Source organism: Pseudopipra pipra, chromosome 11 (genome assembly GCF_036250125.1).
Source record: "Pseudopipra pipra isolate bDixPip1 chromosome 11, bDixPip1.hap1, whole genome shotgun sequence".
NCBI classification, from domain to species: Eukaryota; Metazoa; Chordata; class Aves; order Passeriformes; family Pipridae; genus Pseudopipra; species Pseudopipra pipra.
In genome coordinates this window covers 16,798,615-16,814,642 of record NC_087559.1, presented here as the reverse complement: position 1 = coordinate 16,814,642, position 16,028 = coordinate 16,798,615, and the positions used below count along the sequence as shown (strand labels likewise).

Below are 16,028 nucleotides of genomic sequence, written 5' to 3'. Positions count from 1 at the left end.
TCTCTCACTCTGTCAAAGTTTTTCCCCCCCTCCCTTCCTTAATAGTCACATGCCCTACAGCAGCATCCTGGCAGACCCTCGTGGGAAGCACAGGGCAGTAAACACCTCCAGAGCAATTGCTCCCATTAGGCAGTGGTGATACCTGCACAGACCTTGTAGCAGAGCACTCAAAGAACAGCTTGTTTCCTTCTCCTCTACTTCTCTCTCCAAAAATCCCCATCTCATCAATGAAATATCCCTGCTTGCTGCTCCTCCTTGTCAACCTCTTCCATCAGAGAGGCATCGAGACAGCAAGATAGGCTGTACTGCAAACCTCAACCCACATTTCAATCCTTCTGTTCATCTGCTGGAAGGGAAGAAGAGGGAATGTGATCTCCTGCCTCCTTTAGGAAAAAAAAAGCTCCCAACACTGTGTGGGTGTCAGGAGAATAGAGCAATAACCAGCCATGCCTAAAGTCACTCATTTTGCATGCAGAACCAGGTCACATCACACCTCTAGCTACAGCAAGTTCTCAAGCACTTGCAGTCAAGCCTGGACACTTGGAACTTAGCAGTTCCCAATGGGATGGACCCATCCTGGAAAACAAATTTGGTACCAGACAGCAGCAGAGCAATGTTTGTATCATCTCGTTGTAGCATGACATCACTGCAATTCAGAATGTGACATGAAACAGCAAAGAAACTGCAATTAAGAGCTGCATGACAGGGAGCAGAAAGTTCACACCTGCCACTGAGCCTTTCAGACCAAACTGAAATAACCCACTTGGATTTAATCTCTTCTTCCTCAAGACAAAGCCACGACTCACATGTTTGCAGTCTGTTGATGACAGACGGGCGATCTTGTCAGGAAGCCAATGACTTAAGCGCAAAATTCCCGATTCCTGTTCCTAGTTCTGTCTCGCATTGTCTTAGTCCAGTCATCTCATCGTTGTTGCTCAGCTTTCACCCTGTGAAGAGGGGGAGCTTGTACTTCCCCAGGCCCTACTGAGCTTCAGTCATGAGCTCAGGAACCCCTCACTGCTACCAGAGAGTAACTTCTCATCTTGTTTCTTAAACACTGGAAGGAAGATACCACATTTATACACATGTACTCAGAGAGACACCATCCAAGTGAGCTCATCCTACTGAAGGAGGCAGGAAAGAGCACATGTACAGCACAAAAAAAAACAAACCAGTCATGTTCTGGATGTCTTCATGCAGATCAGAAACAGAGCATCCCAGGCTTCCTTCTCTTTGTCAGAGGTGGAGTCTACACCCACAACTGGACCAGTCTTTCATTTCCACCCCAGTCTCTTTTTCCACTGCTGGATGTTCCTGCAGAGCTGTTCTGAGCACACAACTTACACACTTTTTGCCAGGTTATACTGAACATAAATACCAATCTGGTCAGTACAGAAAACCAGTGACATGGCCAGTTCTTCTAAATGCAGCCCTAAAATGACAGTCTTAGCAAAGCTGTGCTGCTAAACAGGGATGGTACAGGTGCACTGATTAACAACCCCTTTGAGATAAAGGAGGAAAGTGAGTGATGATAATAAGCCATCAGATGGAATAAACTGCCCTGAACTGAGTATCACCACCTTTTATAAGAAGTGGGGCTGAAATCTTGAATTTCAGCTTCGTAAGGTGAAAGACAGATTGTGCACTTTGCAAAGAGAATTGTGCGTACATACATATTCTACAAGGAATAAAGGGATGCTGTTTCTGCAAGGAGTGGGAAGAGGAGGAAAGTGGTATTTTTAAAAGCATTAGTGCATAGAAAAGCAGGATGTATAATGGGGAGTTCCTTGTGTCTCAAAGCTGTAAGAGTACCCATTGCAGGGACTATAAAATACCCACACGCAGGGGAGTAATTTTGTCCCTGCTTTTATTATTTTTTTTAATTGCGTTGGTACCATCTCCCACCCACCTGCAAATAGCTCCCTCCTCTCCCCTGTTCCTGACAGGGAACAGAACAGGCTGTCCCCTGCCACACTCTGTGCTACCAACAAAGTCAAAGAGCTTTCAGTGCTGAGAATTTCAGAGACACTCTCCATGGCCTCAGAACCAGAAACCCTGTGCCTGCCCAGGCCAACCCCTCACTACACCAGTTTTTTGACAGATGCATGTGGAATCCCTCACTGCAGGGGGTAGGGAAGGGATTTTATTTCTTTTATTTTCCTGCAAGCAAAAAACTGAGAACTGCTAAGCAGCAAAAATAAGAATAGCTTCTATTACACACAACACTGGTGTCCAGCAGCTGGACTACAACAGTCACCTGTGTCCAGTATTTCCTGATGGGTTCCTGCCTGACCCAGTAGGACAAAAGTGGCAAACTCTTTGTTTTCTGATGTCAAACACATTTTTTAAAGTATGGTTTTGTGTTCTCAGTGCCAGCCCAAACCTGTGCTTCTCCCAGTGCTGGCAGTAGTGCTAGTTGCTCAGTATCAGTTGCTCTTGAGAGCTTTTTAGATCCTGACTACTTTCAAATTACACTAAATATAAAATAATGCCCACCTGCACATCAAACATTCATTGCCAAAACTGTACTTTCCAGTGGGCAGGGCTCTAGCAGGCAGTGGCCCAGCAAAGCCAGTGTCCTCTTAGCTCTGCCACTGTCCCTATGCCATCCTTTTCCCTCCCAGCTTTCACCCAACACATCCATTTGATGGGAGTTCATATTTTGGCTGGAGGCAGTATATGCTTCCATCCTGTAAAGGCAAATGGCTTTACTTCTGTCAACTGCTCTACAACAGCTTCCTGCCAGGCTACAGAAATTCCAACAATCCTGAAGTCACTTTACTGCCTCTTGCAGACTGCAGTTCACTGTCTCAATAGGAAGACAACACTGTTTGGGGTACCCACAACAGACAGATGAGAGTGGGATGCATCTGAGTTCTGCAACACCCTTGCAAGACCCTGTTTTCTCTTTCCAGGAGCAGAATAATGCAATTATTTGTATTTCTCCACATTTGGGGTGTAACTGCATTTTGCAGAAACAGGCCATGCCATGAGATGTGGCACCTCTACCACCAGCTGACCCTCTGCCCACCAGGGAACACTTGCAGAACAAAGTCCCGGCAGAGTTTATTGTTGCCATTTCTGATGTAAAAACAAACAGGTAGAAGGGTCTCACTCCTGGTAGCTCCACCCAAACACAGGTGGAACTTCAGACCTTCCACTGCAGTCAGGGCTATAAGGGTGCCTCAGCTCCACGAGCTTTTGGATGGTGAATACAAGGATGTCTGTGCCAGCTGAGGAGGGAGAAGTACAACAAAGGGAAAGCTCAATCACAATTGTAACACAGGAGGCTCTGCCCCTCATAAGCCCTGCAAAACTGTAATACCACAAAGTGCCCTCTGAGTTTTGAGGGGTCTCTGCACTGGATACAAAAGGCATTGGGTGACAGGATAAAACAGGTATGTACAGAACATTTCTTACAGGAAAAAAGATCCCTATTGTCACCACTATAAATCTGCCAACCAGCAATATCAAACAGGAATGAATGCCAGGAATTCCTGGCCAACGATCCTACTCCTCCTGCAGAAATCTACTGGTCAAGAGCACAAATCCAAGGCACCCTCCTGGTACATACATGGCACTGGAATGGGCACAGGGTGTTTTGTGGATGGGAAGCCAATGTGTCTGCACATCCACTTCCTGCAGTCGGGTGTTGAGGTCTGATATGTGCAGACAAATACCAGCACATGCATTTTAAAAGCCTTTTTAAAACTCAAGTGTTTATGCAGCTGTGATCAAGTTGCTTTAATTCAACCAGAGGAGAAGCATGGCCTGGCCATGTGATTGCAAACAGTGAAGTTTCCTTGGCTTGGCAAATTACTGTGTGTCCACTGGGCTGTGACAACACACCCTTTTAATTCAATCTAATGCAGAACAGAGCATTTTTGGTCTAAATCACTGGGAAGGCAGTAGCTTTTCACTCTGGTGGTTTAAACAAAGGCACTCCACTGCTCAGTGAGGATAATAGGGCACATGGCCATTTACTGCCAGAGCTGAGCTTTGGTTTCTTGACCACCTGCAATTATCCAGTCTTGGAATGTAAAGTAATCTGTCTAGACTACAGAAAAGCACTTCCTACATATGAAGTTGCGTTTTTTTTTCCTGAGTGCAGCACTGTTAAAAACACCTATTCCTGAATTTTCAAACCAAAAAACTGCCAGGGTTTATCAAAACATTACCACAATGCCTCCTTGCTCAAAACCTGGGTACAGAGAAGGGGCTTGTAACCCACTCAGGAGCAGGCAATGCTTCAAACACATCCAGCTGATCCTGCTGGATGTCCAAGTGTCAGCATCAGAGCCAAGCCATGGAGCCCTACAGTACATTAGGACTTTGGCTTGCTCTAGGCTGTTGCAAAAACCACCAACAGGAACAGTTTTGTCCATTTGAAAGCAAGAAAATCCTGCATTTATCTCAGTGGTCAATGCAACTGCTTGGGAGCAATGCCAAATAATATTCATCAGCCCAGCTGAATGTTTTAAAACCCAGCTGTGTAAGTTCCCATCTTGGAGAACACCCCAATACAACAAGCAGCCAGTCTGGGAGCACTCAACGTGCTCTTACACTATTTTGTTTGTCTTATTATTAGACACAAGTAAGGCAGTTCTGAGATGTGCTAACTTGTGAACTGATCTGCTCATGTGCACGTGGCAGACCAAGCCAGCCAGGAGAGGATGAGGAGGATGAGGCAGTACACGTGTCACCAAACTCAGGCAGTTTGCCAGGGCCTGGCTATCGCTGTGTCAGGAGGGATTGTTAGCAAAGGGGGAGAGTGTCACCACATTTACAGCTCTACAGAGGGAGCCACTGAAAAGTGAGGAGTTGAGAGTCTCCACCTTGCCTTCCTCTGTAAGCAGAGCCACACTTAAACTCAGGGCCAGCCTACTGTGCTAGTTTTAAATTCAAACAGTGGTGCAGAAGAAAGAGGTGAGGGGTGGTTTTACCCTTCCTTGGAGCAGCAGCTGACCAGGAGAGCTGGGGGCAGGATGGCTGTGGACTCTTTGTTCTGCACTACAGAACCCAAGTGGCTGCTGCCAAAGCAGGGACAGGATATATGGGCCAATGGCTTCTGCTGGGAATGAGCGTGTGGAGGGAAGGCCTTTCCCAGAAGCTGTTATAGTTACTATCCCATTTTTTATTTTCATGCATCTTGCAGCTGATCTCTGTCACTTGGCTCAGTGTCACCAGCTGCCTTGCTTCCCTTAGCTCAGCGTTTTTCTTACACCACCCATTGCAAAGAACTACCCTGCACTCCCCTTCTCCTTGGGGCTGCACAGCACAGCTCCAGCTGCACTGCCAACTCATCCTGAACCAAACTGCCAGAAAAGCTGTGTGTGCTGCCCAGACTGCTCTGTTCCAGGCAAGGAAGGCAATTTGGTTTAACTCTATTCCCTCTCACCTCAAGCTAGTGCCCAATTAGAGTAACAGAACTCTAATTACACAGGATGGCTGGACAAGGTAAATGATAGCAGCATGGTTGTAGCCCTGGCAGTCCCTGCTTCCTGATCTCCCATCTCGGCTGTTAGAAGGTGCTAACATGACTGCAGCCCTTCCAGTGGCTCCAGATAGCTGAATCACTGCAGTTAGGACATGACTGAGCCAGAAGGGATGGGGTGGGAATGTTCTTATTCCCACATCCTACTGGTGTTATGTAGCTGGGAGTGAGCTACCTACACCCAGCTGTGCAGATATGGATCTACAGCCTCTTCAGCACCCTGGTAAACTCATTCAAAAGTCACACAAAAATTACAATTACAGTTAAAAATTAGCAAGTGATATACTAAGCACAGCAGTTGGTATTTTTTCTTCCACTAGAACTGTTTTCAGAACAGGCTGAAATGAACAACACAGATGTGGGTCAGTGCTTGCCTAACAAGGCCAAGATCTCACCCAGGAACTTTAAGAGCTAAAGCAAAAGCACCAACCCATTACCTTGGCTCTAGCCTATGCTATTGACCCTGCATGTTCCCTGACATCACTTCACAACCTTAAGAAAAAAAAGAAGGGGATTAAAAATATATATCTTTGAACCTGTAAATCCCAGAGGCCCAGTTCTTCCTTCTAGTCCTCCCAGAAAACCAAGCCACTTGCTCAGGAACATATCACCAACAATGGTCACAGTGAGAAAGCAAAAGGCCCTGACCACGATATCAGTCTCACTTTATAACCCAGCACTGTCCCTGCAGGAACCAATTGCTGCAGCAGGGAAGCTGGAGGCAGCAGATAAGCCTTAGCTGGGTGATAGGATCAGCTGCCCAGTTATCAAGGGAGTACAAAAATCAAATAGATTTTGATTTAGTAGTTACAGCTTTTCATATATCCTGGGAAAAGAGAGGGACCAGGGAGGGAGAAGGGGGAGAGAGGAGTCTTTTCCAGGGTGTTGTGATGTCAGATCTTTTTAGCAATGAATTTCTAGGTTAAGCAGTTACTGAGACATGTGGCTGCAGAGAACTGCAGTCAGTGCAGGCGTTTGTAGGAGGGAACTGAAAGCAGTGGAAGAGGCAAAGGATTGCACATCTGAAGGCTGCAAACCCTGCCTAGACTAAGCAAGACACAGTAGAGCAAAGAGTCTCTCCCAGTGGGCACAGAAACAAAGAATGACAGCTCTGTACCCTCAGAGAGCCACTTCTGACAGTGTTACAACTCAGCCATCTGATTCAGGGTGATGAGTTAACCTAGTCCTTCTCTCAGATGTGACCCAAGCTTTGGGCTGCAATGCCAACTACAACATCCAGGGGCCTCCATGCCACATGTCCAGCTCCACACCTCTTTGACAGGAGCAGATCATCACCAGTGGATTAGATCAAAAAACATCAGCTGTGTTGCTGTGTTAAGTCCAGAGGCAGATGAAGATAACACACTGGATTTCAGTGCCAGCAAGAGAACAGGCAGTGGGTGCCAACAGCCAGGCAGAGATCAGTAGACAGAGCAGCAGGAAGAAGTGAATATCAACCTTTGATTACATGAAATCTGACCCAATAAAGCTTGGCATTCAGGTACAATTCTGCTATCAGCTATGACAAGGGCTACATTTATAAATCTCCATGTACTCATCCAAATATTAGCACTTCTGGCACAAGCTTCTAGACAGAAGTTTTGGAAGCTGCAGCCATTTCAGTCATGAGGAATCTTTCACACAGCATATAAAAAGTACTCTTTAACACATAATGGCTTGGAACAACCAAAACCTAAAGGAATTTAATTCAGATTTTGCCCTGCCATTAAAGGATCAAGCGCACAGAGAAGGCCAAGCCTGATTCCCTTCTCAGGGTGCCTTGGCAATGCCAGCAGACCATTCTCACCTCCACGCTCAGCCCACAGAGCCTGCACTGCCCTGGGATCAGCATCCAGTCCCACTGGACAGCACAGAGACCTGATGTGACCAAACAGGGAGATGGTGTTTGCACCAGACTGCAAGGGAGACTCGTGGAGTGACCTGAAGCACTCTGCATCCTCACTGAGCTACATGCTGTATTTGTGCTCCTGTAATCTACTTCCCAGCTCCATCTCCATCCCTGTTAATTACTGTCACAGCAGGAGAGTTTCTGGCATTTCAAAGAATGGCCCTTCTTATTAAGCAGGAAAATAGGAGGAGATAGCAGGCAGCACTACCCACATGGAAACTGCCAGAGATGCTCTATCCTTCCTCCACAGCACTGTTCATTCGTTTCCCTGGGCTGAACCAGGAAGAAAGGTGGAAAAGCTGCTTAATGGGTAGGGAACTCCAAGCCCTTAGGTTTCCATCCAGTCCTCCAGGAGAGGCTGAGGGCCACGGGACTGGTATGCTGGCAGTACTAGGAGTGTCAGGCATCTTATCTGATCCTTCCTGGAAGGGAACAGGGCAGGGACACCACCTGCAAGGATTTTGGATTGAGCCTGGCCCACCTTCTCCCAGGCAGACCTGCCATGGGGCAGAAGGGCTGGGTCTGGCAGGAGGTCCAAATTATTCTAGGCTCTTCTGCATCTAATTGTTTCTGTGGGCATCTCCAGTCCAATTTCAGGTATATTTGCTATTGAAGCAAACCTTAATTCTGGTGTTGGCTGGGATCTTACATAAATCTGGCTTTTGAAACAACTGGTCCTCCCTGAATCAGCTGAACAAGACCATGACATCCTTATGCAGATGAATCTGCTCTTTTCATTTAGAACCTGCTTCCTGGCAGCCTTGCTGGACTCAGATTTTAAGCACTTCCTATTGAACAAAACAGGTTATTTAAATGGGAGAAAAAATGTAAAAGCACAGCTCACTCTCTCCATTTGATTGTCTTTGGAAACAGGACTGGAGGCTGCTGTCCCAGAAGACTGAGCTGCCCTTATCTCAGGCACTCTGTTAAAAGACTTGGAATCACTTATTAATTTAGTGAAAGCTCCTTAATTTTGATCCTTTGTCTGCATTAATTGATTTGCTATCAATAACCTGCATTGATTAGGCCTCCAGACCTGGCAGCTGCTGAAGATGAGGAGACAGATTCTCTTTCAGAGCAGGAGTTCAAAGCCTGAAATGATTAAAAAAAGACAGCACCAAAACGGCTGATAACAAAAAGGTGTCGTTCCTTCTCCATTCCAGTATGAAACTGTGTGCAGTTAACCCTTTGGTGCCTGAAAATGCCCTCAGGTCTAAGGTATTTGTGTAACCTAGAGCTGCTAGACTTACTCCATTATGCCATTTTAATTAAAATATTAGGGGTGCACTGAAACACCTGACAGGATGAGAGCAGAGGGAAGATTTTATCTGCTTCAGCCACAAAGAGAGCTCAGGAAAAGCAACCTGACCTGGCTCAGGTAGTGCTCTCAGACCCCTTCCAGCAGACAGTGTTGTAAAGAGCTGTTCAGAAGTCAGATTTAATTTGCAGCAGATCCAAACCAAATGCAGCAGTGAAATTTAACAGGCACCAGTTAAAATTTTGACAATAAAATTCTGACAATAAAGTTCTGAGAGCTGAGAATGGCTTGTTTGTCCAAGATGCCAGGAAACCATCAGCAAAACCAGCTCCCTGTCAGAGAGGGCGCTGGCACACAACTCTGGGCTGCTCCTGACTCCAGATCTACATGAGGGGCAAAAGGTACAGATGTCCACATGCAATGTTCCTCCACCAAGAAAATCAAAGGTACTGACTATGGAGAGCTGTGAGACCATTCGAGAAAGAATATTTTGGGACAGACTCTGGGCACAACAGTTGCAGTAGGAGCACCTCAGCTACCCTGCACGCATCTAAGAAAAAAATAATAAATAAATAAACAAAATAACTGCCAGTGCACACAGACATGGTCTCGGGTGGTTTTGTCTGCTTCAGATTTCACATACCCAATAATGGTTTGCTGAACAGCACAAGATCAAGTAATTCACTCCAGCCCAGCATCTGAATAATCCAAGTGGCCACTGTCCACCAAAGACACTTCCTCTGCATCTTTGCCTCTCCTCCTTATGTGAATGTCTTCAATACCCTTCAGCCCTTTTAGTATATTTTTCTATTTCTTCCTCTCTTTTTCTCTCTCCCTTCCCTGCATACATCATAGGGAGGTGCTGTCACTGCAGCTGCAGTCACTCCTCACAAGCTGCTGTCCCACCCTGCTGTGGGTCTCTCATATTTATTTACTGTGTATGTCCTACACATGCCCAAAAATCCCAGAAAAATGGACCAAACTCCCAAGTCCTAGCTATACAAAATTTCTGGGAGAACAAGGAATGTGTTGGCACTCATGCTCTGGTCTCACACCACAAGGAGGGGTGAGTTCCTGAGCCCTCGGGCTCACAAGCAGCTCTGGACATGGTGATTTAGCAGCTGATTTCTTCCAGGTGCCCAACCTATGCCACGCCTCTGTCTGCTGGGAAGGGACCATCTTCCATGTGACAGGAGAAACAGCCCACTGAAATTAAAGGTCCTGTACTTTCTAAAAGTCCTTTCCTTTTGCATGGAAGCTATGTCAGCCTTGGTGTCCTCCAAAAATGAAATGTGAATAACGATTAGGACAGCTGAGCACTGGAACAGATTGCCTTGAGGAGTTGTGGAGTCTCCATCACTTGAGTTCTTCTGAACAGGCTAAACAGTCATCTGTCAAAAAGGGTTTAAGTATCACAAACTCTGCCTTGGGGGAGCAGAGAGAAAGGGAGAAGTGACCTCATAAGCTCTATTTTCTGTTGCTGTAATTTGACTATCACTTCTGAGGACCATAGAAATTCCACTTGCCCCCTCAGCTGGCCACAGCACACCTTTCCTAAGCCCTTGTGCTTCATGTCCACGTGTTACAAAACCTCCCTTCTACAGCAAGGGTGGCCTTCATGCAATGGTTCCAGTGATCCCTTCACGTTATCTTCCCACATTTATAAAATGCTGAGGGGTGGAAAGCACAGTGCTGCAAGTATCTCAAAATCTCCGCGTTTAAAAAAGCAACTTTTATTCCTACTTTTAACACATGACTAGTAGATCAAAGTAACTGAAGGCTTTATCTGGTATCTCCCAGATACTAACACCGGGTGTGCATACATCACACTGATGTGCACAGGATGAGAAACGAGGGAGCCAAGCTTTCTTTCCACCCACAAGGAACAAAAATAGGCTTTTATTCCGAATGACTTATTTTAGACTAAAAACGAGAAAGAACAAAAGCGAAGGCTCCAGGAAGTGGAGTCTGCACCCACATCTTATTTTAAGATGCTGCCTTGACTTTTTAGAAATTTAAAGCTGCATTGCACAGAAAGCAAAATCATATCAGTGATGAGCTCGCTATTTCCAAATATCAATCTAGGATCTCAGAGGCAATAAAGATTCAATAACACTCCACAGTCTCCAGCTCTGAAAATCCAAAGAGAAAAACTGTAACAATTAAGGACAGATACAGATATGCAGTATACATTGCACAGATGTTTTATTTCCCTGCAATTATATATATGTCCTCCAAAATAAAACCCAACCTTCATTAACTCAACATTACAGTGTTGTTGTATATTCCTCATGAAAAAGAATCAGTTAAAGTGAAGGAAAGTATTCATCGAGATATCATCAGCATCCAGACTAATCACATACACATTCCACCACATTAATTTCCAACATGTTCAGGTATTGGCCTTCCATGAGCAATTATTACACAAATATTTCCAGTGTTGCCTCTTCACTCTCAGAAGTTGTATCTAAAGCAAATATTTTTGTGTGGAATGGAAAGCATAGTTTTACACACCCACAGGAACACAACACACACACATCCTTTGGGGGATACACAAATATAATCATTCACGGAGAACCCACACAAACATGGGCACACCTACTAGAAAACACAAGTTCATCATCAGTTAACAAGAGAAGTCTCTGCTGAGGACACAGCCTCGCATGCAGCCTGGTAATTTCAACCTCAGCACCTTAAGATTGCTGGCTGAGACCCACAGGCAGAACAGGGACAAACCAGCCAGCTGTACATAAGCAGCATTCATGGAATGTGACCAGAAGAGATGGATTTCTCAACTTATTAATAACATCCAGCACTACCCACTTGCTGGCATGCAGCAGTAACTGGGTCTGCAGCAAGTAAAAGGAGCCACACAACATTTCCATTTTTTGATGGCAAAGAGCATTCAAGTTCATCTTCAATCATTTATTGAGTGGTTGTCTCAGCCAATATCCCAGAAATTCACTCAGTTCAGAGGCAAAAGAATGCCAAATTCCCTTTTTTCCTGGAAGTTTTTTCCTAACCCAAGGGAGAAATTGGGAGGGAAATAATTTCATTTGATAACAGCTGGTTTCCCTTTCTTGGGAAACCATGGTGTTTGGAGAATCTCTCACTCCAGACCCAGCCTAACCCTTCCCAGCATTCAGCCTGGGTAGTGATTTAGCTGCAGCCTCCCAGGCAGAGCAGTAACACACAGTGTGTTTATTCTCCCTCTCCAGTGGGTGTTTAAGACAGCTCACAAAGATATTTAGGTACTTCAGTTTACCTTGAGCTCCATAAAGAAGGCAGTCAGCTAAGTACCATACAGCTCTGAGCTTGAACTTAAAAAAAAAAATAAAGTATGTTTTTTCCAGTTTTGGGAAGTGACAGGAAAACAAATCTTCCAGTTCTGATGAATAATCTGCTTTGAGTTAAAACCCACTGCTGAACTGCAGCTTTCCTCAGCTTTAATACCAAGGGATAGACCAGCAGAGACTACATTTCAACACACAAATTAGGAGGGGCAAGCACTGGGTAGCAGGTGATGTATTGCTGCTGCATCACCTTTTGTTTGATTAGTTTAGAAATTAATTGCCTCTCTGCACAAGAAAGGAAATCTGGCAGAGTCCTTCTGAAATAAACACAGCATTTACATTCATTCCTCTAAAAGCTATAAAATACTTCAGTCTCCAAGCAGTGTAGCCCTAATAGTCTTTGAATATAGTTTGATACAATTCCTGGGCACAGCTCGTTAGGCACTGAAATCTTTGAAATAAGAACCCCCTTTCTGTCATTCATACACAAATCTAACACAGGTGCCCCCACTTGGCAGATGCAAAATGCTACTGCAATAAGAAATGATAATAAAGGAACTTGGTTGGGTTAATGCAGTCACATATGGTGATGGTGTGGTCCTTGAGAATATTCCCCCTCAGCTTCACTTTCCCCTCCTATCAATCCTCTCCAGGGATTGGAGGAATAGAAGCATGCAAAGGGGAAAATTCAGGTTTGTTGGCAGAAGTGACACTTTTGGATGAAAATACTATTAATCACTGTCACTGAGACAAGATCAATAAAAAATTTATAAAGAATACCTCTTCTAATGTGTACACATTCCAAGAAACACTAACAGCCATACCAGCACCACGAGACTAAAATAAATCCAATTCTTTTCCTCCCCTGAGTTTTTACTTTTGTCTCTTCATCCCATGTAACTGAGCTTAGAGTGATGTTGCTGAGTGTCTCCTGTGACTGTGTGCACTGATGCCTTTCACCAGCTCCAGTGGTGCTGAGGTTTGGGATATGGAAGGTTTGACAGAACAAGCAAAGGAAAAAAAAAAAAAGAAAAAAAAAAAGAAGGAAGTCCTTTGCTGTGATCAGTGCTCAGACTTGAGGGAAGGGGGTGGATGCAGTGAGAACACTACAGATTGCACAGTACTACACATTGCCATATTGGCTTTATTTCTTGACCACTCTGCAATTAACTCATGTTCTTGAGTGCTGTAGGTCTTGCATGTGGGGTGAAAAAACTATCTTTTCACTTGGATGCTTATGCCTTTTCTTGTTGAAGGTCCTTTATATCCTGGCCCATCTGTAATGGGGCAAGAACAGTCTCCTTTGCTTGTCAAAAATGGCAGTGTTTCCTGCACAAAATCCCATCCCTCTGGAGCATGAGAGAGGATACTGCTTATGACAGTGGCTTCCAGCCTCTTACTACAAAGCAAACCCCAACCCCATTAAAATAACACAGCTCATCTGCTGTCCCCAAAAATCTGCTCCCTCCCGCAGACCAAAGCACCTGCCAGTCAGAATAATATGTTTCTGCATGTGTTTATTTTTAGGGTACAGCTGAACAGTGACACCAGTCTAACAGTGCACCCACAGCACTAGTTCTTAATCACAATAAATTCACTGGGGAGGACAGGAGCATGAGAAAATAATCCAATGCCCTAAAATGGCACTGTCAAATCTCACCTATTTTATCAGGAACATAACCATATTTGAGCCTTTCACTTAAAGCTCCAGTGTCTGGATTGCATAATTAAACAGTATCTAATTTTAAATTAAATTTCTAGAATACTGCATCGAAAAGAAAAGTGTGGGGAAAAAAACCCTGAGAGCGTGAATGTCTATTCTGCTCAATAACCTAAATACCTACACTTTTACAGTTTCTTTAAGTGTTAATAAATATGACAGATTTTAAGTCAGTACCTGGATTTTAGGAGACCCATCTTAAGGTGTTTTGATGCAGACACCTGCTCAGATTAATATCGCTACGAAACTCTCTATAAATTGTTTTCTGTTCTCAGTGCTCGTTGCTACCTGAAGTACAGCTTAACCTCTCTTGAGATAACAGTCCCAAGTGGAGCAAAGGAAACCTGTTTACAGATAAATTAAATTTCCAGGGCACACAGAGACACCCAACAGCTACTCCTCGAGAGTGAAGGTTCAAGATGGAGCTTGAACAAATGGCTTTCCCTGGGCCTCTAAAAAGCCAGGAAAGGACATGCTTATTATTTACATCCAAACTGGCTGGCACACCTAATATTTCAGGAAACAGATTTTGCAGCTGTAATACAACTTGAGGAAAACCCCTATATTTCACTGATATGAGGTACCATAATAGCTGAGCAATAGAAGTCTTTCTATACATCACATTCAAAGCTGGGAAATACTTTTTTTGTTGTTTGCTGCAAAACATGCTTTTTCTTATCTATAAAAATAGCCATAATAATGCTGCTTTACACAGCTCAGGAACCCCACAGCCCTTTCAGGGCACTGAGCACCTGTGCTGTAGAGCTGAAAGAGTATGGGCATCTCCACAAATCAAACAGTGAGGAGAAGATGAAACACTTGAGAGGGAGCCAAGACTAGAACTTGGAGCTTTTTCCTGCTGGGGTGCCTGATACTGTAAAACAGTTATTTTCTATAACTGCAAAGGTGCCAGTTATCACAAATTTAGAAGCTTGGTGATATAAGACAAATATGATACAACCATGGAGAACATTCTGAATTAATATAGAACATGATAAATGCAGCAAGCACTGGGTCTTATGAAAAGTTTTTTCACTTTAACCAGGGTAAGGGGGAGGTATATTACCAGAAGAACATTTTTAATATTAACTAGATCCCTCTAGTCCTAGGAGAGGGATTAGAGATTAGGTTAAAGCACACACATACTCACACACGGCCTTAGGAGGCCACACATCAGCACAAGGCAGGAAACTCCAGCCTGGGGAAACTTTGGGGCTTCACTCTCTGCATCCATTTGTTTGTTCTGTATTACCTCTGACGCGAGTCAAAAAGCACAAGACACCCGAGAAAGCAAGCACCAACTCTTTCAGAGCGAGTAGAGGAGGAGTATGAGAGCAGTTAAAACTTCTTACCAGCGCAGGAGGGGACACAAAGCAAACAGGAGCCGGGAGGCAAATGGCGCCAAATGGCTCCTTAAGGCCTCCAGCTGCCTCGCACTTGCCACATTTAAAGGGCCAGCACGGGAGGCAGGTGGGGTGGCTTGGCAATTCTTCTATGGGAGGACTCCTCCCTGTGGAGGGGAGGCAGCATCAGAACGGCTCCAGGATGCTTCTGACCATTAAATGATACTGCAAAGAAGTGTATTAGAGATAGATGCTATTAAGAGCTAAATCACACACATCTCCTTAAGATACTAAATCAGAGGCCTGGGCCTTTTAGGCCCAAAGGGGAATCACCTGTGGGTAATATCAGCTGAAGGAGTCTTTCTGAGATATGAGGTCACACCTCTCAGTCACAGGTTTCATCGATTACATTTCTATGCAGTCATTAGGTCTTGGTCTAAGGCACCAAGTTGTTTAAAGCAGTTAGCACTGAAACCTGCCAGGAGGACTAAAGTGAAAAACTATTACTTGTTCAGCAGCTTGGCCCAGACTCAGCCAGCATCTGGCAAGCCAAAAGTGTGCTGCTCATCCCGTAAGGGTGTTCTGGTCTGTGGGTTATGCTGCCTTAACCCACACCGTATGCTCCCTAAAAGGCAAATCCCCACATCAAAGCCATTCTCATTTTGCTCACATGGAGAGATTGGTGCTTACAGTAACAACAATGGGATGCTGAGTTTGTGCTCAAAGCTGTAAATAGAGTACCTGGCTGCAGCAGTGTTTTATCCCTTCCAGAAAAATGACTTCAGCGCATGAAGTGCTGTTTCACATTCCTAGGCAAGAAAACTGATGAGCAACTTGAAACCAGATGAGCAGTTGGAATTGTTAGCAGATAGAACAGCAAGTGAGAAAGCAGGCAAGCAAGACAAATGCCTATGGCTTTGGAAGGGGCAGTCAGAGGGAAGTCCAACAGGAGCTTCTCCTGCCACCACACAGGCAGCATCTCCCTGTCATGTTCCACAGCAAGCACGTGCA

General features: G+C 44.8%; 1 protein-coding gene across 2 annotated transcripts in view; it reads right to left on the bottom strand.

The window, feature by feature from the left end:
- The window catches only part of LOC135420417 (high mobility group protein HMGI-C-like), an 86,585-nt gene that overhangs the window by 35,154 nt on the left and 35,403 nt on the right, over window positions 1-16,028 (bottom strand). The window contains exon 1 of one of the 2 annotated variants that reach the window (XM_064667887.1): window positions 14,825-14,947. The exons of the other annotated variant lie outside the window; for it this stretch is intronic. Within the exon in view, the coding sequence (XP_064523957.1) occupies window positions 14,825-14,908 (84 nt within the window). The 5' untranslated portion in view covers window positions 14,909-14,947. Of the gene's footprint in view, window positions 1-14,824; window positions 14,948-16,028 lie in introns of those variants that run through there. 2 annotated transcript variants of the gene reach the window in all.